Source organism: Lygodium microphyllum, chromosome 8 (genome assembly GCF_053477565.2).
Source record: "Lygodium microphyllum isolate KBCC chromosome 8, Lygodium_microphyllum_v1.1.10, whole genome shotgun sequence".
Lineage (NCBI taxonomy): Eukaryota > Viridiplantae > Streptophyta > Polypodiopsida > Schizaeales > Lygodiaceae > Lygodium > Lygodium microphyllum.
In genome coordinates, this window is record NC_141142.1 from 131,668,780 (window position 1) to 131,695,532 (window position 26,753).

Genomic DNA, 26,753 nt, shown 5'->3' on the forward strand with positions numbered 1-26,753 from the left:
GCAATCACACACCTAACAATTGCCATCCTAGCAACTAGACTGAATGTCTCTTCATAATCTATGACATATGTTTGAGCATAGCCTTTACCAACCTAGCCTTATACCTCCTAACTGAACCATCTACATTACGCTTGACTTTGTAAACCCACTTACAACCAATATCTTTCTTACCCTTAGGAAAGGGTACCAAATCCCAAGTCTTATTGGCTTCTAATGTAGCCATCTCCTCATCCATTGCTGCATCCCAATGAGCATGGCCAACAGCCTCCTCAAAACAAGTGGGCTCAGCATCCTCAACTAATTTCACCATACAAGAATAATGGTGAGCTACATAACTTTCAAAGTCAAATCTTTTAACAAGTTATCTGACCTTGCTAGACTTGCATACCACTAGATCGCTTAATGAAGCCTTTATATTACTATGAGCTCTCTGTACACCTGGTATCTTGACTTAAGGAATACCAAGCTCATCATCCAAACTCTTTGAACCACTAGAATCTCCATCAAATCCCAATGACTAGTAGATGCATCATTACCATCCAACACTTTCTTCTTTCCTTTGTCTTTGCCTAAACACTTATAGACCCACGTGAAGATGTGGGGCTACTCCTTAATCTCCCAGACCAAGAGCTCACTGCAAGTGTGGTACCAAATGATGTTTCTGGTCCACTAAGACTCCATGATTCTTGCTTTTCTTTCTACACATAGCTATCATGATCATTATCATCATCTAATACATCACTAGGAGGTGCATATCAACTGCTCATCTCATCAACAATAACGTTCCTGCTCACTCTGAACTCACTTGTGATAGGGTTATAACAATGATACCCTTTCTGCTCTAAAGAGTATCCAATAAAAATACATTTTTCAGCCTTTGAATCAAGCTTCTTCCGTAGCTCATCAGGCACATGAACATTTGCAACACAGCCAAATACCTTCAAGTGAGATACATCAGGCTTTTTGTCAGTAAAGCATTCTTCGGGAATCATCCCATAAATTGCAACTGTGGAAGTTTTGTTCATAATATAGACAACAATATGGACAACTTCAAACCAAAAATGTTTTGGTATATTTTTTTCAGCTATTAGTGCTCGTGCAACTTCTGCAATATGCCTATTTTTTCTTTTTGCAATCCCATTTTGTTGTGGGATATACATGCGATATACATGCAAGTAAATTGCCTCTTTATCCCATGAGTCCTCAAGAAGCCACTAAACTCATTAGAGAGGTACTCTTCCCCTCCATCTGATCTCAAGCACTTCACTTTCAAGAATGTTTCTATTTCAACAGCTACCTTGAAATATTTATAGTGCTCAAATACATCACTCTTTTCCTTAATAAAATATACCCATAGCTTCCTTGAATAATCATCAATAAATGTGACAAAGTATTTGCTGCCACCAAGAGATACATTTTGTGTAGGCTCCCAAACATTTATATGCACTATATCAAGTATATTTCTGCTCACTTCTCTGTCATGCGAGAAGGGTTATCTCGCCTACTTACCAAATTGGTATGCTTCACAAACTTTATGAATTCTGTAACTCTAAAAGAAGGCAACCCTGTAACCAATCCTTTGAGCTGCATTAATTTCAACCTTTGCACATTTGCATGTCCAATACGTTTATGCCATATTTCAATGTCTGCAACTACTCCTTTTCCTTTAGCATACATAGCAGCATCCATTGCAGGAATTCCATCATCTAAAGTGAACATGCGGCCAACTCTACTTCTTTTTGTGACCAACCTACACTTATCATTTAAGTCTTCTACAAAATAACATTTTTCATTGGATTGGACCTGCAACCCCTGCTCTACCATTTGGCCAATAGACACTAGATTCTTTGTTATTGATGGCACATGTAATACATCTGTCAGACTCTTTGTCTGGCCATCATGCAAAGACAAGGGAACCTTTCCAATGTGTGAAATTGGGTGGCATGAATCATCACCCCTCTACACATAACCTGGATTTTGTAAGTCCTACGTCTCTCCAAACCATTCAACATGATTGGTCATATGATTAGATGCACCTGAATCCACATACCATACATCATCATGTGTCCCCTTTCCTGTAACTGCATTCATCATATGCTGCATAACAAACAAGCGCTCATTTTTGTCTTCATTCTGTCATGAAGATGATGCATAGTTTCCTTGTTACAATTTACCACTACGAATATCATCCTTCTTAGCATAACAATGGGCTATAATATAACCTGTTTTGCCACAATAATGGCAAACAATAGCAGAATTTCCAAAACCTCTATTCTGCCATCCACCTCTTCCTCTAGAGCTCCCCCTGTCTCTAAAGTTTCCTCGGCCTCCTGAAACCTGCATTTCACCAAATAGTTGATTGAACATGTTTTTCTCGTTATCACCAGCACATCCCATACCATGGCTTTTCTAATAGGATCTACCACATCCCCTTCCTAAACTTGAGTAAAATGCTTGGGCCTATTCACCATTTTTTTCAGCTAAGTCACCCTGCATATTGATCTCTTTGCTAATCATGAGAGAGATCAACTCATCAAAATCTAGAAATGGCTTCTGTACGTATACCAAAGTAACAAATGATTTCCATGCCTTCTCATTATTAAGGCCACTCAAAGTGGATGAAACCAAATCATCATCACCAGGCATTGCATACTCTTGCTTGAGTTGAATCTTTTGTGCCTTTATATTTACTGAAAACATGTTCTCAAAAATTGTCCAAGCTGCATGTGAAGTTTCTGCATTCTTGATATGTCCCAACATAGTATTATCAATAACTGCAGATAGCCTACCATCACCTTTATGCCTTTTGCATTCCACTCTTTGCATACCTTTAATTCATCTGCAGTCGAATGGATACCCAGCTCAGGCTCCTCTTCTTCACCTGAAACAAACTCATAAAGGCCCTTTCCAATGATAAAGTTGGTCACACGGAACTTCCATGGAGGGTAGTTGTTCTTGTCAAGCTTGTCAATAATGGGATTTCCACTGTTCTCTACCATTATCACAAAAAAAGGATACAACACAGCAACTTAGTCTTCTGTAACCTTTCACAACAAGTACACAGCAATAGACCAAGCAACCTTTTTCACTAATTGCTCAATAGTAGTAGTTTTTTTCTTTTCTTGTTTATTATTATTTAGTTTTTTGTTAGTAGTAGTAGTAGTAGTAGTAGTAGTAGTAGTAGTAGTAGTAGTAGTAGTAGTAGTAGTAGTAGTAGTAGTAGTAGTAGTAGTAGTAGTAGTAGTAGTAGTAGTAGTAGTAGTAGTAGTAGTAGTAGTAGTAGTAGTAGTAGTAGTAGTAGTAGTAGTAGTTGTTGTTTTTTCTTCTTTTCTTGTTTAGTGGTAGTGGTAGTGGTAGTGGTAGTGGTAGTGGTAGTGGTAGTGGTAGTGGTAGTGGTAGTGGTAGTGGTAGTGGTAGTTTTCTTGTTTGTAGTAGTAGTAGTAGTTTTTTTTCTTTTCTTATTTATTGTTTTTTAGTTTTCTTGTTTGTAGTAGTAGTAGTAGTTTTTTCTTATTTTCTTGTTTATAGTAGTAGTAGTAGTAGTAGTAGTAGTAGTTGTTGTTGTTGTTGTTATTGTTGTTTTTTCTTCTTTTCTTGTTTATTGTAGTGGTAGTGGTAGTGGTAGTGGTAGTGGTAGTGAGAGAGAGAGAGATGTATTGTTAAAGAAAATGAGAGAGGGAGAGGAAGAGAAAAATAAAGAAGGAACGAGAGAGAGAGAATAAATATACAACATAATAAAGAAAGAGAAAAAGAGAGAGAGATGGAAGGAGAAAAGAGAATGAATGGATAAAAAACAAAGAGAGGGTAAGATCTTGTTCTTTAACATCTTATTTTCTTGTTTGTAGTAGTAGTAGTAGTAGTGGTGGTGGTGGTGGTGGTGGTGGTGGCGAGGTCCAGTGAGGTCCGTAGTAATAGTAGTAGTTATGGTGGCAAGGTCTAGTGAGGTTCGGTACAATACCACAAGACAGGAGACATACATTACTTTGTGGGTGGGTGGAGACTTTGCATACGTTAATTTTGTTGAGTTACAAGAGAAGAAATTCATTCTCAAACAATTTAAGAAAGAAAAAAAGAATGATAATAAGAATAAATTGTTTGTCGTAACGTAGACCAAATGGAAAATGATGAAGGTCGTGATGTTCAAGATCGTGAGGTGTATCTTAATTAGCGTATCCCATGTCCTTGCTCTCAATGTAAGCTAGCAATTAGACGAAAACGTCGATTATCTATAGAACATGTACGATGCTTTGACGAGTTTCAATTTGTGATCATTGATCAGGCGATCTCAGATTTTGAGCAAATGGTAAGAAAAGTGTATATCAATCATGCATTGTATTCGCAAGCTAATTGAATACCATAAACAAAAATATTTAGTGTGGCTGGAAAATTTTCTATCCAGGGAGGTGACGTCTTGTCCCAAGGAGGAGTTTGTGGCCAGTTAGAAGAGTTTGTGGGCATGCGATGGATGGAGTGCCTAAGCCAATCCACCACTTGAAAGGTACTACCCAATCTATACAATCAATACCAGAGGAGACATGTAGTCTTCCTGACTTACCTACAAACTTGGAGTCTGAGATGGAAGCAATGATTGATACATTGATGCCCATGGATGTCGAGACTTCTGATCCGCTTAGAGAGGAAGCATCCATACCATTATATGATGGGTGCCGAGTATCTCGCCTGAAGACACTGATTGCACTCCTAAGTGTGCAAGCAAAATATGGGTGGAGCGATGCAAGTGTGACCGGGTTGTTCAGGTACCTTATACGTACGTTTTGTTGATTTCTTTTCGGCACTATCATAAAAAATATTTGTGCTTTTTCAAGGTGTTTTATGATTTTTTTTCAGGTTACTGAAGTATCATATATAACCACTTGTAAATACCATGCTTGAGTCTTGTGATGATGCGTGACATGTTTTACAAAAGCTTGGCATGGACTACAATAGCATCCATGCATGTATCAACAATTGCATACTGTTTTGATAAGAATACGAGACTATGGAGACATGTCCAAAGTTTGGTGCTCACAGGTATCGATACGGGACTTGCAAGGGCAAACCATCCCTCAAAAAGTTCTTAGACACTTTCCGCTTATCCCCCGCATAAACCACATGTTTGGTACGTCTAGCATGGCAAGCTTGACAGCGTGGCATGCGCAGAATAGGTCCACAGATGGAGTTCAATGAATATCAGCGAATTCATGTGCATGGAGCCACATTGACTCTACCTTCCCAGGCTTTGCTCGAGAGCCAAGGAATCTTCGGCTTGGTCTTGCTATGGATGGCGTGAACCCATTCGGTCTGCGCTCAACTTCTTACAGTGTGTGGCCTATAGTCCTTGTCAACTACAATATCCCTCCATGGCTTTCTACGAAGAAAGGACATATCATCCTTAGCTTGCTCATTCCTGGCCCTACAAAGTAAAAAATATGGACGTGTATCTTCGCATTAGTCGATGAGCTTAAGATTTTGTGGGAGGAGGGGGTCGCTATGCAAGATATAAGCAAGCGTGATGGTTGACGATCTTCCAATATTCGAGCCATTCTCATGTGGACCATGCATGACTTTTTGGGATTCTGAGAGTTCTCAAGTAAGTAGGCTTCCGTTCTCATTGGTAATATCTATCATAGCTCGTTCAAGTTTGTATTCATTGGATAGATGTGTTGGGATAGGTCTGGTTACCTCTTAGGTTATCATGCATGTCAATTGTGTGGGCCATAGTTAGACTTCTGAAGGTCACGAACCATGAAGACGATGGTATATCAAGGATATGCCGCTTTCTTGCCAGAGGGTCATGAACTCAGGGAAGGTTTTCTTGGACGACCTCCAGTATGTATGAATGCTCAAAGATGGTACGAGCTGAAAATAGTCCACACGGAGTCACATCCATACGGAATGTGACGGGTCTCAGTTGTCTACGAGTTGCCATATTGAACCCATCTATAGATCAACCACTTGTTGGATCCCAATCATATTTTCAAGAATGTGGGCAACTTACTATGGGACCACATATGGGACCACATCACAGGAAAGAGAGACACTATAGGGGCATGATAGGATTTGAAGAATGTAGGCAAGATGGAGGCGCTTTGGCCGCAGTCGAGTGCTGATGGCCGCTTGCAGCTACCTCACACTCCTTGGGTTTTGTCCACTAAAGAATACCACATTGTGAAGCAAATAGTCAAGTCTATCCACACTCCGACGGGTATGATGCGTTCTCTTAGGCCCGCTTTTTCTAAAGACGACCAATTATTAGGGCTAAAATCCCATGATTGGCATAAGATATGTCACGTTTGTACTATAAATGGATTGTAAGTGGCATGTGTATTTTGCTATTTGGAGTATAGTTGTTGTTCATAATGCTTCCTCGTTTGTAACAATTTGTACTATCGATCGCGATCGCAGGATGCCTTACTCCAGAAGTATGCGGGACGATTTACAGGTTGTCAACTTTAGTACAATGGATCTCACAGAAGAAGATTAAGACATCCTCTATTGAATCCGCAAGGTGGGGAGCAGTGGAGACAGTCTGTCTCTTTGAGAAATACATGTCTACCAGCATGCTCACGATACAAATCCACCTTCTTGTGCATCTTGTAGATGAAGTGGAGATTGCTCGACCTGTCCATACACGATGGATGTTCTTCTTGGAGCGCTTCATGAAAACCCTGAAATGCTTTGTGCGACAACGAGCTTGGACAGAAGGTAGTATGATTGAAGGTTGGTTGGTGTCTGTTGAGGCGTTAGTGCATATTTCACAATGGCTATCAACTGTGGATTCAGACAACAGTATGCTATGGTCGCTGAAGGACGATGACAGACTGACCGGAGATGTGGTGGTTGGAAATGGGGTAGAAAAAAGAATGGATGCTATAATGGAGGAGAAAGTGAATCGCTTTTGTATGTTGCACTATGCCTCTATAGAGAGATGGCTCGCTAGGTACCAGCAAGCTAGGAAAGATCGAGAGGAAGCGCGATCTAAATTTCGACATAGTACGCACCATTGACCGATTCGATATCTTGAGGGCATGGAGGAGATGCCATGGTTTATGTCAACGTGATGGTTGCATTGAGATTTGACCGCAATGTCTCGCACGAAGAGGCGGAGGTCTCAACCGAGGAGTGAGAATTCTCGAGGGGATGTAGTCCAAAGGTGATGACATATTTAGGATTTATCGTATCTATATTTTATATGCGATAACTAATTGAGTGTTTCAATGTACAATACAAAATATATAGTGCGACGTGGTCACACGGACGGCATTTCCGCATGGAGCATATTGACATTATGTGCTCCACAACGGATTGTGGTATCATGGCAAGGTTCGAGCAAGAGAGCCGATGACGAGCAACGGATCCAAACATGGCCATAGATGAGATGGAGTATTTTGAAAACTTGCAAAGTATTGTCACGGTGGATTACCATAGCTTCTCCATGATCCTATTCGATGTGCAGTGGTTCAAAGTGGTACTTGAAGGAGCTGGAGCAATAGTTTGATGAGGTCTATTTGGATTTCTCAAAATAGATTCTGAAAAAAAATGAACAGATTTACGCGACACGTTTGTGTTGCCAGTCCATTGTGAACAAGTGCATGAACTCATGTATTTTTTAATTGAATTACAACATGGTACATGTCACAATAGTTAAATCTCTCTTGTACATGATTGTGAACATGTAATTTTCTATCCAAACCCTCGACAACCTCGATGGTGGTATATTATACCCTCAGCTCCCCAAAGTGCGAGAGTATATAATCAAAGCGATGTTCTGAGCATAGATGAGGACAGTATGCAAATAGAGAGGTCGATATTGTAAGGGGTGGAGGCCATCAAAAGCTTGGAGCATGGAGAGGAGCCAACATCGGGTAACAATGATGGAAATACAGGAGTCCAAGAATTCTTTGAGAACGAGGTGGACTCATCCTTTTGTGGTGACATGTCTATCGACCTTCCAGTATATGTGGAGTTGTGTCAGGAGATTGACATGGGATCATAGGGTAGTTTATACTTGGAGCATCCACCTACTCAATTCATTGAGGAATCTCTTATAAGGATATATAAGATATGCATTTTAAGTCAGATCATTTTTTTAAGATTTATATTACCATGCTTTGTATGATTTATACAGATTATGCTAACATCAATATTTGTCTGTGCAAGTGAACTTTGTGGATATTTAGTGTCAAGATTGTGGGAGAGAAGGAAGGAGTCTCGCTTGAAGCTTTCTTGCTTGCACAATGGGGGAATACACACAAAGATGGAGGCTGAAAACTGTTTTTCTCTTCTTAGTTTGTGTAAGCCAAAAGAACTCTCATACAAAGAAATAGAAGAACCCTATATATGGGTCTCAAACCAAACTCAACTAACTAAGGTGGCATACTAACTGAGCCACGAACTAGAGTAGATAAGGATAGCTATCATGTAGCTATTATTCATGGGCGGTGTACCAACCGCGTTTGCAACAACTGTCGGTGACATAAATACACAACGGTCACCCTGGCGTATCACGAGTGGAGCTCGATATCTCAACACTCCCCCTCGAGCTCAATCCCAAGTCCTGCACACCAAGCAGGTCTCTGAACTTGCGCAGCTTCTCTGCGCCCAATGCCTTCGTGAATATGTCAGCTACCTGATCCTCTGTGCTGACATAAACTAGATCAATAAGACCTAGTAAAACCCTCTCTCGCACATAGTGATAATGCACCTCAATGTGCTTTGTTCTAGCATGATAGACTGGGTTATTTACCAAGTGTATACTACTCATGTTGTCACAATAAATGACAACTGGTCCATCTGTAGACTGATGCATATCATAAAGTAGCTTATGCAACCAAGCTACCTCACATGCAGCCATTGCTGCACCCCTGTACTCAGCCTCTGTGCTCGACAAGGCAACTGTAGGCTGTTTCTTGCTGCTCCAAGTGACTGCAGCACTCCCAAAAGAGAACACATATCCACTGGTAGATCGTCTATCAGAAATACTACCAGCCCAATCAGCATCAGTGTATCCATGCAACTGTATCTGAACCCAGTCTCATAAAATAGTCCATACTGCAATGTGGACTTCACATACCTGAGTATGCGTCTAGCCGCATCCAAATGTGGTTTCCTTGGAGCCTGCATAAACTGACTTACCAATCCAACAGCATAGCTCAAATCTGGCCTGGTAATAGTCATATAAATCAAACTTCCTACTATGCGTCTGTACATAGTAGGGTCTTCTAGAAGCTCACCTGCATCTGTGCTCAGCTTCACATTTTGCTCCAAAGGAACTGAAATAGGCTTACAGCCTGTCATCCCATATTTGGACAGCATGTCCAATCCATACTGCCTCTGTAAGAGCTGTATCCCACTTGGTGATCTAATCACCTCAATGCCCAAGAAATAACGCAGCTCTCCCAAATCCTTCATCTCAAACTTCTGCTTCAATAGCATTTTCACATGAAGGATATCTTCATCATTGTCACCTGTCATAATCAAATCATCAACATAAATGACAAGTAGCATAATACCTTTCTCTGTTTTTCTCACATAAAGTGAGAAATCTGCCTTGGAAATCTGAAAGCCAATAGTGACAAGATACTGTCCTATCTTGTCAGACCATGCTCTAGGTGCTTGCTTCAAGCCATACAAGGCTTTCTTCAACCTGCAAACAAACTCAGGATGAACAGCATGCACATAACCTGGTGGCTGCTCCATATAGACCTCTTCTTGCAAATCACCATGCAAGAAGGCATTCTTTACATCCATCTGATGTAAAGACCATCCCTTTGATGCAGCCATAGCAATGACTGCTCTTACAGTTGCCATCCTTGCAACTGGACTGAATGTTTCTTCATAGTCAATGCCATATGTTTGTGCATACCCCTTGACTACTAATCTTGCCTTGTATCTGTTCACAGAACCATCTGCATTGTGCTTCACCTTATAAACCCACTTACAGCCAATTGCATTCTTACCTTTAGGCAAAGGTACTAACTCCCATGTAGCATTTGCTTCCAAGGCATCCATTTCTTCATCCATGGCTTTCTCCCATTTTTCTTTTCCCATGGCTTCTCAAAAGATGTGGGTTCTGGTTCCTGTATCACTTTGACCATATATGCATAGTGAATGGCTGTAAATCCATCATATTTCAGCCTATCCACATGATACCTAGCTCTCGTAGACCTGCGCAAAGTAGGTTCACTCCCAGGTGCTCTCAAAACATCCCTGGTCTTCCTTACTCCAGGTGTAATAATAGAAGGAATACCCAACTCATCATCAATGCTCTGTTCTGAGCCACTGGATTCACCATCCACATAAGAGTGACCTGCATTCACATCAAACATGGACTCATCAACCTTCTCTTTTCCTTTTCGTGATACCTGCATACCACTATCTGCATTACTTTGAGAAGATTCTCCTGATCTCAATCTGCGTGTCCATGGTGAAGAATGTGAACCACTACTAGAGGACGCTCCAAGTCCACTAATATTTTGTGACTGCTGCTGTGAATTTTGTGCAGCATTACCATTTTGTGCATCTACATCATCAATCACATTTACTGGTTTATACCAGCTACTCATCTCATCAAAAACAACATCTCTGCTCACTGTAAACTTAGAGTAGAAGGGTTATAGCATCTATATCCTTTTTGCTGCAGAGAGTAACCAATAAAGATGCACTTCTCAGCTTTTGGATCCAACTTGGATCTCAACTCATCTGGCACATGTACATAGGCAATGCAACAAAAATTTTTCAAATGAGAAATATCTGGTTTCCTACCAGTATACCTCTCCTCTGGAGTCATTTCATGTATTGCTGCAGTGGGAGTCTTGTTCATTATGTAGACTGCTGTAGCAACTGCTTCAGCCCAATAAAAATCTGGCAAGTCTTTTTCATTGAGCATGGCACGAGATACCTCTCCAATATGCCTGTTTTTCCTTTCTGCAATTCCATTTTGTTGTGGGGTATGACTGCATGAATATTGCTGCTTTATGCCATGCTCCTGTAGGAACCTTGCAAACTCATTTGAGAGGTACTCTCCCTCTCCATCTGACCTTAGGCATTTTATTTGCAGGCCTGTTTCTTTTTCAACCATAGCTTTAAGAGTTTTGAAATGCCCAAAAACTTCACTTTTCTTTTTCATAAAATACACCCAAATTTTTCTGCTATAGTCATCAATAAAACTGACAAAATAATGACAACCTCCAAGAGATGCAGCTTTAGTAGTCCATACATCAGAGTGGATTAATTCCAATGGCTTTTCACTCTCTTGAACATGTCTAGGAAATGGTTTCCTTGCCTGTTTTCCAAACTGACAGGCTTCACATACCTTATGCATTTCTGCAACCTTGAATTTTGGCAATCCTGCAACAATATTTTGGGCCTGCATTGATTTAAGTCACTGTACATTAACATGACCAATGTGTTTATGCCAGATATCAATATCTGCAACTACACCGGTCCCATGTGCAAACATTGCTGCACTCAATTCAGACATGTCTGCATCCAACGTAAACATTCTGCCCTTCTTCTTTCCTTTTGCTATCAAGCGACCTTTATTTTTCATATCCTCAACAAAGCATCCATGAGGATTAAATCTGACCTGCAAGCCCTGCTCAACCATTTGACCAACAGAAACCAGATTCTTGGTGATATTCGGGACATGAAATACATCGGAGAGGTATTTCTTTTTCCCATCCTGCATAGACAAAGGAATTTTTCCAATCTGCACAATAGGATGTGCAGTATCATCACCAGTCTCCACAAATCCTGGTTTTTCCATTTTTCTTGCATCCTCCATCCATTCTGCATGACCTGTCATGTGGTTTGATGCACCTGAGTCAACATACCATACATCATTGCTTTCTTCTACACTTGTCACAGAATTGTTCATGTGCTGCACCATGAACAAATGCTCATTTCTGTCATCACCCTGTCTACTAGAAGATGCATAATTTCCTTGTTGCAGTTTTCCATTCATGATGTCATTCTGCTTTTTATAGCAGTCTTTAGCCATATGACCCATTTTACCGCAGTAGTAGCATTCAACATTACTGTTTGCATTTTGGCCTCTTTGCCATCCACCACGACCTCTTTGGCTCCCCCTGCCTCTAGAGTTACCACGTTCTCCTCCATAGGACTGGTTTTCTTGAGTTTGCTGCATATTTTGATTTTTGCCACGGCCTGCAAATCGGCCTCCTCTACCTCTGCCTCTACCTCTTCCAGCATTTGAGTAGAAGACAGCTTCTTTTGAAGTTCCTCCTGAAGAAGATGCACCACCATTTCTCTGTTCCTTAGAAATTAGAAGAGCAATCAACTCCTCAAAATCAGGAAATCTTTCACGAACTGAAATGGATGTCCGAAACTGTGCATAATCCTTTCCTAGACCATTCAAGGTCACAGAAACTAAATCATCATCTTCCACTGGTGACCCAATGGAAGCAAGTGCATCTGCAATCTTCTTCACCTTCATGTGGTAGTCGTTGATGCTCATATTTTCTCTTTGCACATTGTGCAACTCTTGCTTGAGCTGCATTTTCCTGGCTTGCATATTTGTGCTATACATTTTTGACAAAGTATCCCATGCCTCCTTTGGCGTACTTGCATCCTGAATATGCACAATCATAGAGTCTGAAATGCTGATAGACAGCCAATACATAACTTTCCTGGCTCTCTCATGCCATGCTTTAAATGCCTGCATTTGCTGTTGATTGGGAACATCAGGAAGAACTGGTTCTTCTTCATTTCCTGCAACAAATTCCCAATATCCTTTTTCCATAAGAAAATTCGTCATTCTAAACTTCCATGCTTGGAAGTTGTTCTTGTCAAGCTTTTTAGTGACAATCTGTGAAAGAGGATCAGATGCCATTACAGAAGACTGCAAAAAATTCTGTCACTGCAAAAACCACAGCTTCACCCTCACAAGGGAAAATCTGCAAAACTGGCGAAAGTGGTATTTGACCACACAGTCACTTCCTAGTGACGATTTTGCATCAACAGGCAACAGGGATGATTCTGTAACTCCCAATGTCTCTGCGCACAAGCATACAATGCAATTTTTACAGTAACTATTCACCGACCTGTAGAACAGTGGCTGCACAGCATAAAACTGGGCCTTTTCCTGAGTGCGTGCAGAAAACTTCCGCCTCCAAAACAGGCCTCGAAATGGCCTCAAATCAAAAAAACAAGGTCTCGTAATGGCCTCAAATAAAAAAAACAGGCCTCGAAATGGCCTCGAAATGGCCTCAAATCAAAAAAACTTCCGCAACATATACTGCCCTTTTGCTTCACCGCGAAGGGCGTCTCAACCTGAGACAATGCACTCCTGCACTTTCCGGCTGTGCTACCTGCAGAGATCTGCTCCCGAAACAGAAAATGAAAGAAACACTGCTCCTCTTACCAGAACACCGCGAGCTTGGCTTGCTTTCTTGAGCTCCTTACCACGAACAAGGCTCTGATACCATGTCAAGATTGTGGGAGAGAAGGAAGGAGTCTCGCTTGAAGCTTTCTTGCTTGCACAATGGGGGAATACACACAAAGATGGAGGCTGAAAACTGTTTTTCTCTTCTTAGTTTGTGTAAGCCAAAAGAACTCTCATACAAAGAAATAGAAGAACCCTATATATGGGTCTCAAACCAAACTCAACTAACTAAGGTGGCATAGTAACTGAGCCACGAACTAGAGTAGATAAGGATAGCTATCATGTAGCTATTATTCATGGGCGGTGTACCAACCGCGTCTGCAACAACTGTCGGTGACATAAATACACAATGGTCACCCTGGCGTATCACGAGTGGAGCTCGATATCTCAACATTTAGATCATCACGATGAGTCAAGGGATGAGCGACGAGGAGCTACAATAGATCTTCAAGCATATATCTCCAGATCAGATGGTGAGATTCAGAGATATGGCGGACCAGGAGCTGTCTTGGACACCATCGGGTCATTCTGTTAGATCTACTTCGGCACGCTCTGATGCTTCAGTTTCCAGTAGACGAGGTCGACGCTCCAGACTTGGGCTAGATGGAGGGAGTGGTTCAGGGGGATGCTATGGAGACTTGGATGTAGTGAGCCCACGGTCATCTTGGGATACAGGTGCTACTCCTCGCTCTCATGGTGGTTCGAGAGAGCATGGCTCAAGTGGTTGTTGTGGAGGTATCGACGCAGTGCCTCCGTCTCATCCTTCTGCTGGAGTTGCATCACCCGTAGGATTTCTCACACCTATGGGGATGTCTACTCTAGTCACTCCAGCTTTTGCTCGGCCATATGCAAGTGGCACCCCTATGGGTGCTACTCTGAGAGATACTACCCCCGTAGGTACACCAGATGTATAGGGGTCTCTTGGATATGAATAGGAGCGTGCTTACAAGTGGGAGAGGACACATCTTAGGCATAACCTAGAGGGGTATGCCTAGCTTGTATGAACGTCTACTCCAGTCACTCCAGCTTTTGCTCGGCCGTCCGCAGGTGGCACCCCCTATGGGTGCTACTCCGAGAGATACTACCCCCGTAGGTATACCAGATGTATAGGGGTCTCTTGGATATGAATAGGAGCATGGTCACAAGTGGGAGAGGACACATCTTAGGCATAAACCAGAGGGGTGTGGCTACCTTGTAAATGATAGGACAGGAGCCATCATCATGAATGATGAGGGAGGAGGGTGATGGCTCGTATGAGAGAGTTGTGCCAACAAGTTTTTTGGCACAACGTCTTGGATCATTGGAAGAACATACCAGAGGGGAGCAAGGACTACATAGTAGCATCCTTACATGAGAAGTTTCGAGTACTAGCCATAGCAGCAAATAGGTTTTCCTCGGGTTGGATGATGGAGTGCATGCGTGCGCACATGTCGCACAGACGATTGGACATACGCAAGGCACTCAAGAGTGGGGCTTCAGAGCCCGAGTGGCTAGACACAGACGACTGGAACCAACTCAAGGAGGAGGCTACAGATTCTCTAGGATGTTGGAGACACCAGCATGAGGCAACGGGGGTACGACTGGAGGCCGGAGTGGTTCATCATCTTGGGGGTGGCGGCCACAAGACATATCTGGAGGACTTTGTAAGTTTTTCTTTTGTTTTGCTTGCTTATTTTTTTGCAATATCCTTTGTATTGACAATCGTGTTTCTAACAGTTGTATTTTGTTTTCTTTGCATCACTCCATTACAAACAGCGATCCCACCGGCCTAGAGACTCGATATGGAGAGAGGCACAGTCTCACTGCATTGATCAACCGATTATATGGACGCAGCGGCCCTATAAGTCACTCATATTTCTTGTCCGTAGTTACTAAGTTTAATTAAAATGCATTATTGTATGGTGGACTGATGTGTAGTTGTTTCTTTTTTTACAGAGTCTGTTTGGTGCTCCTTTGCGGCGGGACAAGGTTTCGGATGGCGAGGATCTATAGCTCGCCCTTGGATCCCTGGAGCTCACATACTCTTCTTTTTTAGTCACGTGATATGTGTAGACATTTTCTATGTAGTAGTAGTATCTTGCAATGATTGTACTGGTTGCTTTCATTATGCGATCATGTATTTATTTCATGTATCAGTGTTATGATTCAAGTACACTTTGCCTTTATTTACACGAGCATTGTACATATTACTGAAACTATTTTTTATGGCCCAAATAAAGCACATAGTGCTATATCTTCCCTGGCACAAAATTTTTTCCCCTGTTATATAGGTATAATTGAAAGATGAAAAACTATGCAACCGTCGCTATTAGCATCACAAATTTATTGCACGCGTCGCTATTAGCATCGCAAAATGCATTGCAAAGCGTCATTATCAGCGCCGCTATTTGCATCGGTATCATGTTATTTGTGTCGGTAATGCTGATACCGATGCAAATAGCAACGTTGATAACGACGCTAATATCGACTGTTCTATGGCGTTGCCAATAACGATGTTTTTTGCGACGACAGGGGAAAATTTCTTTATGAACATTTTTGTCGCTTTGAACGTCAATATAAGGCCTGTATCTTGTAGTGAAATTTTGCAAAGCCCAACAGCACAATGTTTGATATTCTTTTTGCCTTACTCTAGATGGAAAAGGCTCTTCACTAATTGGGAAATAGAATTCTTTTTGCATAAGCGGTAATGTATGCTAGTTTGACCACAATGTAGGTTATGAAGTGTGTGGTAGGGTATTTTACTAACCAAGTGGTAGCCTTGTCACTAAGGGTAGATACAAATATTTCCTCTTTTTGGGTTTCATCAACTAGGGATGGGCTGTTGATACCATAGCTTTTGGTGAACAAGATAATGTGAGAGTCAAGGTCTTATATTTATTAGTAGTATATTAGGGATACTTGATGCTAGGTGCTACCTTGATGGCAAGGATAGGCTTGGGTGTGCGGTTGGGGGACTAATAGGGGTGTTAGTAAGGCTTGGCTAGATAATGGATTATCAAATGGAATTGGACACAAGGAATGATGGCATTAAAGCAATTAATGGAAATAGGTGATTGAAGGAGGTGATGGGGGATAGCCCTTAGGAGCAAGTGTGCATGGAATTCTACTTATGGAGATTGCTATATCATGGTTGCCAAACATAACTTTTAGGCGACTTTGAGTTTTATATTTGACTTGCATTATTATGTGACATGTCTCAAAATCAAAATTCCCAAGCAGTGAATCTTGGATTCACATAGAGTGCTTGAGGTTCATGAAGTGTGTTGCCTAGCTTGCTATGGAAATGTGAAAGAAAGGCATGCAAAGAAAGCATAGAAAAGACTTTAGGTAATTTAACCTTGCCCTATCATTGAGCTAATCAGACATCAATAAGGAGAAGTAAAAATTGTATTCCCTTTACAAAGGGGCATATGCAAAACTTAGCTATCAACCATGGCAACCAAGAATGAAGGCTATGGAGACACATTGTAGTGTAACAATATGATGTTATCCATGTTCTCTCACTTTACAAAGGCAAGAATTAGCTTTTTATATCTCTATGGAAGCATTAATGGATTTTACCCAAGGAACTTGTGCATCACAACCTTTTCTCTCGAGGAATGTATCTTTCTTATAATTACTTGTTAGTGGTGTTTGACTAGCAATGGCACACTTCTATTTGCCATGTGTTCTCTGTTCAAGTGATATTATGTAGGTAAACAATCTTAGTACTAAGGCCCTAAAAATTGTAATGCATAATAATTATATTACCTTAATTAGTTATTTGCTTGATATTTGTCTTATCCATAGGACTAGTCTTTACAATGACTAAGTTTTCATTCACCTCTAATGAAGAGAAACAAAATCAATATATTAGCTCAATTGTAAATAAGTATTCGAATTTTGATGGGTTTCCAATAGGTACATTGGTTTTGTGAAGGGAGTGAGCCCTGATGTGAGTGGAAGCCCGCGAGCTAAAGCAAGAGCTATGATGGAAGGAGTAAGAGGCACAAGATGTGGGAATTCTAATAGTCACAATTTGTGATCAGCTTTCCTTATTCAAATATCATTGAAATAATAAACAATAAAGTGACAATGATGGGTGCTTGCTACCAATATTGTACAAGTGTGTAGGTATTGTCAGTGTAACTAATATATGAGTGGCTAGGCACAAGTGCCTTTACCCCCAACAACCTCCCACTTAAGGAAAATGTGTCCCTAGTGAGGAGACAATGAGAAAAAAGTGGCAAAGTACAATAGGATAAGAAAAGATGTCATCTCAACCAATGCCCATCAACTTCGTAAGGAAGGAAAAATGCTCTACTAAGAAACTTTTGGTGAGAAAATATGTAGGATTTTGGTCAGATGAGATCTTGACAAGCTCAATGAATTTGTCCTCAACAACCTCTTGAATAACATGGTAATATAGCTCAATGTGCTTTATCTTTGCATGGAAGATCCATTTTTAGCCATCTGAATAGCACCCATAGAATTCAAATGCAGTGTGGTAGGGATCACATTAGTCATTCCAAGGTCGCCTAACCATAGAGCCTCCGTGCAAGCCTTAGTGATTGTAACATACTCGATCTCGGTAGTAGAGAGGGTGGTGCATTTTTGTACTCTAGACATCCAACAAATAGCACCTCCAAAATGATGAAGACATAGCTAGAGGTGGATATCCTACTATCTGCATGCCCTACATAATCAAAGCCAGTGCACACCAGGACTCATGTATCCTGGCCATCATAACATATGCATATATCTATTGTGCTTTTAGGTATCTCATGATATCCTTCACAGCATCCCAATGTCATATGCTAGGTATAGCCATAAAGTGTGAGACAACTCCCATTGCAAATGCTATATCAGGATGAGTGGCTTATATCATGACATACATCAAGTTGGCAACTGTGGATGCATAAGGGATCTTGGCCATCTTGGCCCTCTACTCATCTAACAGTAGACAATCGGTTTGATTAACCTTCACATGAAAAGGTAGAGGACAACCAATAGGCTTACCATCTTGCATATGAAACCACTTAAGAACTTTCTAGATATAATCCTATGACAGATAAAGAAGCCTCTTAAAGCAATTGCATGTGATAAACATCCCAAGAATGTGTGAGGCATATCCCATGTCCTTCATCTCAAAGTTGTTCTTGAACTGAGTTTTCAAGGCATCTAGCTTATCACGAGCTCTCCAGAAATAAGCATATAATCCATATAGAGTACCAAAATCATAATGCTTCCATCACAAGCCTTCTTTCATGTATAAACACGAATCCAAAGCAGTACGACTATATTATTGTGAATGCATAAAAGCATCAAGCTTGTGATACCATTACCTAGATGCCTACTTAAGGCTATAAAGGCTCTTTCTCAATTAGTACACTGGGTATTCCTTGCCTTTTTCTGCAAAGCCCTTAGGCTATTGCATATAAATCTCATCATGGATGTCTCCATGTAGAAAAACCTTCTTTATATCCATTTGATAGCAACCAATGCTAGTTCCAAGGGTAGGGTCATCATTTTGACCACAAGAGAAAAGGCTTCATTGAAGTCAGCTCCATGTTCATGCTTGAAACTCTTAGCTACCAATCTTTCCTTTTGAGCAAGGGTTAGGGCATTTAGGGATACTTTTAAACTTGTATACCTACTTGTATAGTAATGCCTTCTTGCCACTAGGCAAAGGAACCAAATCCCTTGTATGGTTAGCATGTAAGGAGTCAAACTCAAATTTCATAGCCTTGTTCTATAAGTGATTATCATCTCTGTGGATGGCCTCATCATAAAAGAGAGACTCACCTGCATATGTCACCATAACATAATCCATGAAGGGTAACTACTGCATGTTGTCTAGCTGGCTATATGGGAGTAGGAAGCTCCTCTTGAAAGATCACTTGGTATACCTCAACTACATGTTCAGGCTGCTTATGCATCTTTTTCTCATGGAAGACTACATCGTGGTGGTGGGGATAACCCAACGAGCCTACAGATCCCATAGGCGATATCCCACCTCACCTATTTTCCCATAACCAAGAAAGATGCATTTCACAAACTTAGGATCCATCTTATTGTCGTGTTCTTAGAAATATGGTAGAATGTCTCACAACCAAAGAGACATGCAAATGAGCATATGATGGAGGTTTTCCAGCCCATACCTACTCTACAACCTAATAATCAATAGCAGTGCAAGGGGACCTGTTAATTAAGTGTATGGTAGTAGTAACTACCTTAGCCCAAAAGTGCTGCAATAAGCCTACATGACTAAGAAAACTATGGACTCTCTCTTGAATCGTCATGTTCATGTATTTGACAATATCATTCTAGGGAGGGGTGTAAGGGGTGGACAACTAACGCTTAATATCATGCTCATCGCAAAACTATTCAAAAGCTTTTAGGACATACTCACCCCTATTATCTCATCTTAGGTATTTCACCCTAGTTCTAAACAAGAGTGAGCCAACCTTGAAAGATAGACAAGATATTCGATTTCTACTTAATAGGGTAAGCCCAACCTTGTGTGAGTAATCATCAATGAATGTGACAAAGTAATTTGTACCACCTAGTGATTGATAGGGCATGGGACCACAGACATCTGAATGAATAAGAGCCAAAGGCGTGACCCATGCGCTTCATGCAAGACTTCTTATGCATATTATGTGTCTACTTGCCATATACAAAATGATCGCAAGACTTAATATACTTATAGTCTAGGGGTGAAAGATATTGCAAATTGGTAATAATTTTCATTCCTTTCAAAGAGATGTGCCCAAGGCGACAATGCCAAAGAGATATGTGTGAAACTATGGTCATAGCCAAAACATGGCCAACTAACCCAAATACAAGTAAGGGATTTAGGGTACTAGACTTAGCACAACGTGCAATAACAAGACTCACATGGGGAATCTACCCTGAGAAATCACCAAAAGAGACAAATCAACGTGTCATCCAAGGTGCCAGTAGAGATAAGGCTCTTTGTGAGAGCCAATACATGACATACATCATGAAGAGTGAACATGCTATTTGAACCACATTACCAATACCAACTATCTCCAATGCCATGTCATTACCTAAATAGATAGATCTAGTCATACTATGATAGGAGTGAAACTGTTCTCTATGAGGGGTCACATGAAAGAAAACCCTTGAATCTATCTACCAATACTCAGTATATCCTAACAAAGCATCAACCACTTGTAAAGCATCCAAGGAAGAGGCTACCAATATGAGATCATTAGACACATCATGTTGCACCACGTTAATCTCCTCAATCTTGATACTAAACTTGCTTGGCAAAATGTTATAATCATCATTCTTTTCTTACACTTCATCATTTTCCTTTTTCTTACACTTGTCTTGGTATATTTTATGGCACTATGAATGAATATGACATGCTTTTCCACAATAATGACAAGTAAGATTAAACTTAGGGCAATGAGACTTACTGTGACATGAACCACGGGTCCTAGCCTGAGGCCTTTGAGAGTCTCTACCACAACCATTTTCATCCTACTAACCTCTCACAGTCAATGCATGTGACATAGAAAGTATCTACATTCTTTCTGTTTACCTCCTCTGTCAAGAGGGGACTCTCAACATCTTGCAATTTCAACCCATCCTTTGAGGTGTTAGCACATAGATCCATGCAGAGAGTGTCCCACATGCTCAAGTAGAGTACCAAAAGGATGCAAAGGATCCTTGAATTCAATCTCTAGCAAAGCAAGATGGCTAATGATGGATGAAACTCATTCAAACATGTAGACATAGAAGTCCCTTACTTCATGTGAAGATTCATCAATTGTTTTAGCCAATGCATTTGAGATGCAGGACTTTGCTTGTTATAAAGATTCTTAATCTATATCCAAACCTGAGATGAATTTGATTGTCAATCATAACATTGTAGTGAACTTTCTTAGAGAGTGATAAAATGATTGTGGACTTTCATAGCTCATCTAGTTCACCCCAATCCTTGGCCTCAATGTTTTCGGGTCTGGCACCCTCATTTTTTATTGGTCTAACCTGTAATTTTTGCACTAAAACCTACCACATATATATATCTTCCAATAGTTGTCATTGGTCCCATCCAGTTTTTCAATACTGAAGATAGCATTGTCATGAGAATGACCACCCTTAATGAGACTAAGAAAGTTCATAGAAGGGCAAAACAAGCTACTATAATTTCCTAGAAATTAGCCCCAAAACCACTACCAAATCAAGCTATAAATAAGAAAGACTCCCAAGGTGATGACCTGTCCACAAACAACAATCAAGAAACTGTGTCAAGTACAAGTGATTTCCCTCATAAAGAATGCATAGATTAGAAACGATAGGTTGTTGTAATAAACTATAGCAATAGATCAACAATCCACTATGAGAGCAATCAAGATGAAGAGGCCAAGAATAACTGGTACTAAAGACTGTCACAACTAAAGTGTGCTAGTAACAGACATGCAATATGCATAGACATCATACATAAGGTAGGTCTCAAGCGTAAATGAAGAGAACTACTAGATGCATAATCCATTGAGTAAAGCTCAATACATATCCCAAAAGCATATAAATACCACTGACAACACCTTGATAGGCATTAGTGCGAGATCCAAGCAAAGAGATAAATTAGCCCACAATAGGATAAGTACGTCCAATACATATCAAGAGAGACATGTACATGTCATAGTGAGTCATGTTGTCTCACAGTAATACACTCAAGCTCAACTGCAAATATCAAGTGCTCTAAGTAACATCCAAGTATCAAGTAGCAGCTCCCATTGGAACAAAAGTTGAATGCCGAACAAGCATAAGAAGTTAAATACATCATGTGTGTGGCATGTAGACATCCAATATCCATATGACAAACATCTGAAATCATGGAACACAAGTAATCAACAAAGCTCTTACTGTGGCATCTGAGTAGCATCCATAATAGTGAATGATAGTCAATGTCAATAAGCCACACTCCAATCTTAGCTCAATAGCATGTTATGAGCACAACCAAGCATGTAAGATCAATGATATACCCTAGCATAGCATCCAATTTAGTACTCAAGAAGCATCCAATGATAACAGGCATATACCTTTCCTAGGTAAATGACATTCAACCCTATTGTTGCAACAATGAAATCTATGAGAAAACTAAGCCAAATATGTGCTCAAATCAGTTCAATAGCATCTCACATCAATGGCATATTATCCCCCAAGTATCTGGCATCAATACATGTGCATATGGGCATCCTGAAGTAAATCCTCTCACACTTGTATGACAGTAGGTCTACTGTTGTATATAGTAGATAGCAAAGAGTACGGAGCTCAAAATCACAAGATCAATGCTAGGGGAGAGTCCACAAGGATTTCCAAGTGCCAAGAGTAATGCCAAAAGCTAGAACAAGGTGGAATGGAGTAGTAGAGAGAGCAAGACGGCCAAGTGCAAATCAAGCTAGCTATTCCTACTGGTTTGGCTACTACTATTTGCCTTAATGAAGTCTTAGACAAGGCCCAAGAAACCCAATAAGGTCCTTGAGAAGCCACAAATAAGCCATGAAACAATGGTCAATGCTCCCCTTGAATGGAAGGGGCCATGGCTACCACAAATCTTGAGCTTTGCTAGTGTAGATATTCATGGGTTGAAGAAAATTGAATGAAAGAGCTTCTCGATCTCAGCTTTGATACCACTTGAAGGGAGTGAACCCTGAGCGGAAGCCCACAAGTGGAAGCAAGAGCTATGGTTGAAGGAGAAAGAGAGCAAGAGCAAGAGGCACAAGATGTTGGAACTCCAATGGTCACAATGTGTTCCCTTATTCAAATGTCACTAAGAGAATAAATAATGAAGTGACAGTGATGGGCACTTGCCACTTGCAATGTATAGGTGTGCGGGTTGTTAGTGTAACTAATACATGGGCAGCTAGGCACAGGTGCCTTTACCCCCAACATGTTGATGATGTGACTAGAGTAACCACAAGTACAAGGGAAAGAAACACACAATGATAGTGATTTGTTCTAGTACTTAATACCTAGGCATTTGCTAGGGGGTTTTGCTTACCAATGCTCGATTAAACCATTGTAAACCTCCCTTTAGTTTGATTTTGATACTTTTTAGTTTCCAAAATAACTCCACATATGGCCAACTTTTCATAAATCATCAAATTCATGCTATATCCTGATGTCTCATAATATTAAATGTATTGTATCCTACTCATGAGTATTTAAACTATGCATATGTAATGTAGCTATAGTTTGTGATCATTCATATAATCATGTTGATTACTATAATATTATTATTTATTGCATGCGTGCGCATGCGCGCACACACACACACACACAGATGCATGCATGCATGCATGTGTGTACACCCATGCTTTTGTAATAATTAAGCAATTAAGTTCCTACTTAAATACTAAGGACTGGTCTAAGCATACGGCCCTTGTAATGGGCATCTCCCTTCAATTTCATGGACACCCCACTAACCTACATGATGGAAGATCCCTTTTCTCCTACACACTATGTTTAAAGGTACAATAGCAATAAGCATTGCACATCTTTCATCTCATAAGATAAACTTGACATTTTCTCAAATGGAATCCTCTAATGTAAGTATGTCAATGTTAATGAATGGGTAGCAATTAGGCATGTGCTTTGACACTTGCAATGTAGGGATTCCCTTTCAATTCTCACTAACTAGGTTCTTGTTCGATTTTACAGGTAATAGGAGAGACCCTTCTAACTCTATCGTTTTTATGTTTGTAGGATTTCATCTATTGGCATTTTTGTGATGTTATCTATCAATTTATATCATGTTCAACATATTGTTTTAGCTTGTTGCCATGCCGTTTCTCTTTACGCAAGTTGTTCTATTGGTTACTTGTTAATGATACCCTGTGAATATTCTCGAAACTATGTCCATATGAATGCAAGTCTCATTTTGTATTTACTTTCTCCTAACACACCCACACACAACAATGCCATGTGGAAAATTCTATAGTGGAAATGCCCTCTTTCAATAGGTTAACTCACCAGAAGCTCTACCTTTTATGTCTATAGCAAAGGGAGCACTTGATTTAGCATTCTCCTATTATCTTTTGATGTAAATAGTAGTCATCAACTTGCTTGAGAACTACTATGTGACATTTCATATGACATTTTGTTGCTTGTAGTTCTAGATAAGGCAAAAACAACCTTCCTAATTGGATATGTATGTTAAAATCCATGTTTTCATAGTTTGGAGATTTTTTGAAAACCCAAGTAAGGCTCAAATGTCCATAACCACATTTGGGCCCTAAGCATAACTTATAACTCCATAGGCTTTACCTAAATGCGCTCCTAACTTTAGATAAGATTTAAACTTTACTTTAACATTATTTTGGGTATAGCATGATATCATCTATTTTGCTCGATTCCCTTATGAATGCTCAATAGGTCTATAGGTAGCTAACCTTGGTGAAAAATTTCTAGTTAGCATATAGTAATTCAATATTTTTTGTTTTTTCATCCTAATTCATGCTTCTCATTTCCCCTACACATGGATTTAATTATCTCTTGGAAACTTCATTTCATTTTTCTCTTATCTATCCTCATCTTCATTATTGTGTTTGAATGGGCGTTATTGTATTGTTGTGCATGCACACATGTAGTATGTATTCAATACTACTAGAATGCGGATGCATTCATGTGCGTGTAATGGAATTCTAACCATGCATATTCTTGATGGTTGATAGTCAATGAAATATGAAATGAGACAAATGCCATACACATTTAGTTGTTAAAATGGGACAAGCACAATCTTCATTTTGGAAATCAAACCATTATTCTTTCATGCCATGTAATGTATTGATGCTTACGTTAAGATTCTCAAAATCATACCAAGTAAATATGGGGCATTTTGCTAGTCTATAGTCTTAGGAATTGCACCACAATGGTTTCTATAACATTCAAGTTTCAGAGAGTGTTATACAAATTTCGCGACCTCTTTCTGTAATCTAAGTTGAGCTTGGGAAAGCAAACTGTATTTACATAAGAACTTCTTTAAGGACCACCTAGGGTTTGGAAAGCATTGTGGTCGTATTATATAATCAAATTTGCTAGTCTAAGTTGAGTTTGGGAAAGCAAGATGAGGACCTCCTGTGTCTTGGATATGTCATGGCTTTGTGACATTCATGGTTATCGAGAAGTCTCTCTTCGGGTGGTACTGATAAGGGGAGAAGGCACACGCCATGCATTGTACCGGTGGTGATGCCCGTGGTGATGGGGTGGTGTTGCATGGATATCTGCAAGAATTGAAGCGAAGAAGACTGTTATCTGTGTGTGTGTGTGTGTGTGTGTGCGTGCGTGCGTGCGCTAGCGCGCCATATTAATTCTGCTCGATCAAATATGGTGGGCTGGTCTGTTTATTACTACAGCTAGTATTATTGCTACTGATTGCGTACCCAATGAGAGGTGGTGAATGCGGCGGCGGCAGACACTGAGAAGACACGCATTACCATATCCATCATCACCAGACGTCCGCACCTTGAATCACCCTCTATCTTCTGCTTCTCTTCCCTCTCCTTCTTCATAACCTTCTCCCCATTATCGCGACAATTATCCATCTTTCCATCATCTTCGTCGACATCCATCTCCATTCTGCTGAAGCAACAGCAAAAATTACGTCAAACAGCACCCAAGAGAGAAGGCAAACTGGGTTTTTATCAGTCAGAAGAGGAGAAGGCTCATTCTACACCCAATTCTTATCAGTCAGAAGAGGAGAAGGCTCATTCTACACCCAATTCTTATCAACAAAGTGGGTTTTAATGGTAGAAGAGGAAGGCTCATTCTATGCCCAATTCTTACCATACAACGAGATTGAGATTCAGAAGGAAGGCCCCCATCACCACCACATGAACAGGGTTAAGAGGAGTGCGACATTATTTATCATACTTTTCCCCTATGGTTGTAATGGCTCCCCTAACCACCTCATCCCCCATAGAGAGAGCGCATGAGGCCTCAATAGGAGTTCACTCTACTATGCTCCTCATAGTAGGGTTCCATAGGGGCTCCCTCTACTCCTTTGGTTGTATTGCAAGAAAGGCTCACTCTATTCCCCACCATTATAAATACTCTTCTCCTTTGTTTGCTGGGAGCTTCCCTTGCCATTGCCCTCTCATCTTCACCTTTCTTGTAGTCAAGAGTCAATAAAAAGCTCATGTGCACCTTACCTAACCTCTCAAAGCTACCTCTTGTACAACTCCACTCTTTTCTCGTGTGAATTTCCACTCACCCCTTGAATCACTTTACCTTGAGCCTTATCTAAAGGGGTTGAACTCACATTCACAAGAAACTTCGTGATGCTTGCAACATGGAAACCTTTCTAAGCTTCCATGGGAAAAGGGGCCACTTG

At 40.5% G+C, this 26,753-nt stretch overlaps 1 protein-coding gene across 3 annotated transcripts; it reads right to left on the bottom strand.

Moving 5' to 3' along the window:
- Positions 1 to 20,795: 20,795 nt before the first annotated feature.
- On the bottom strand, positions 20,796 to 26,466 carry LOC148032866 (uncharacterized). 3 transcript variants are annotated; one of them, XM_087683541.1, is made up of 4 exons: positions 26,207 to 26,461; positions 25,804 to 26,002; positions 25,496 to 25,644; positions 20,796 to 21,636 (listed from the first exon to the last, which is right to left on the bottom strand). In XM_087683541.1, exons 1-4 carry the CDS (start codon positions 26,242 to 26,244, stop codon positions 21,600 to 21,602), a joined length of 423 nt encoding a protein of 140 aa, XP_087539667.1. In that variant the 5' UTR covers positions 26,245 to 26,461; the 3' UTR covers positions 20,796 to 21,599. The 3 variants fall into 3 exon arrangements, with proteins under 3 accessions (XP_087539667.1, XP_087539665.1, XP_087539666.1); XM_087683539.1 differs by lacking the exon at positions 20,796 to 21,636 and adding an exon at positions 21,979 to 22,246 and having other exon boundaries at positions 26,207 to 26,466; XM_087683540.1 differs by lacking the exon at positions 20,796 to 21,636 and adding an exon at positions 21,981 to 22,246 and having other exon boundaries at positions 25,804 to 25,999; positions 26,207 to 26,463.
- Between the last annotated feature and the right edge of the window lie 287 nt (positions 26,467 to 26,753).

Coding starts and splice junctions, on each gene's coding strand:
- LOC148032866 (XM_087683539.1), bottom strand. CDS start 26,244: ATGGGGGCCTTCCTTCTGAATCTCAATCTCGTTGTATG. Junction 25,645..25,803: donor CATTCACCACCTCTCATTGG/GTACGCAATCAG, acceptor CAATTCTTGCAG/ATATCCATGCAACACCACCC. Junction 22,247..25,495: donor ACATATCCAAGACACAGGAG/GTCCTCATCTTG, acceptor CCATGATTTCAG/ATGTTTGTCATATGGATATT.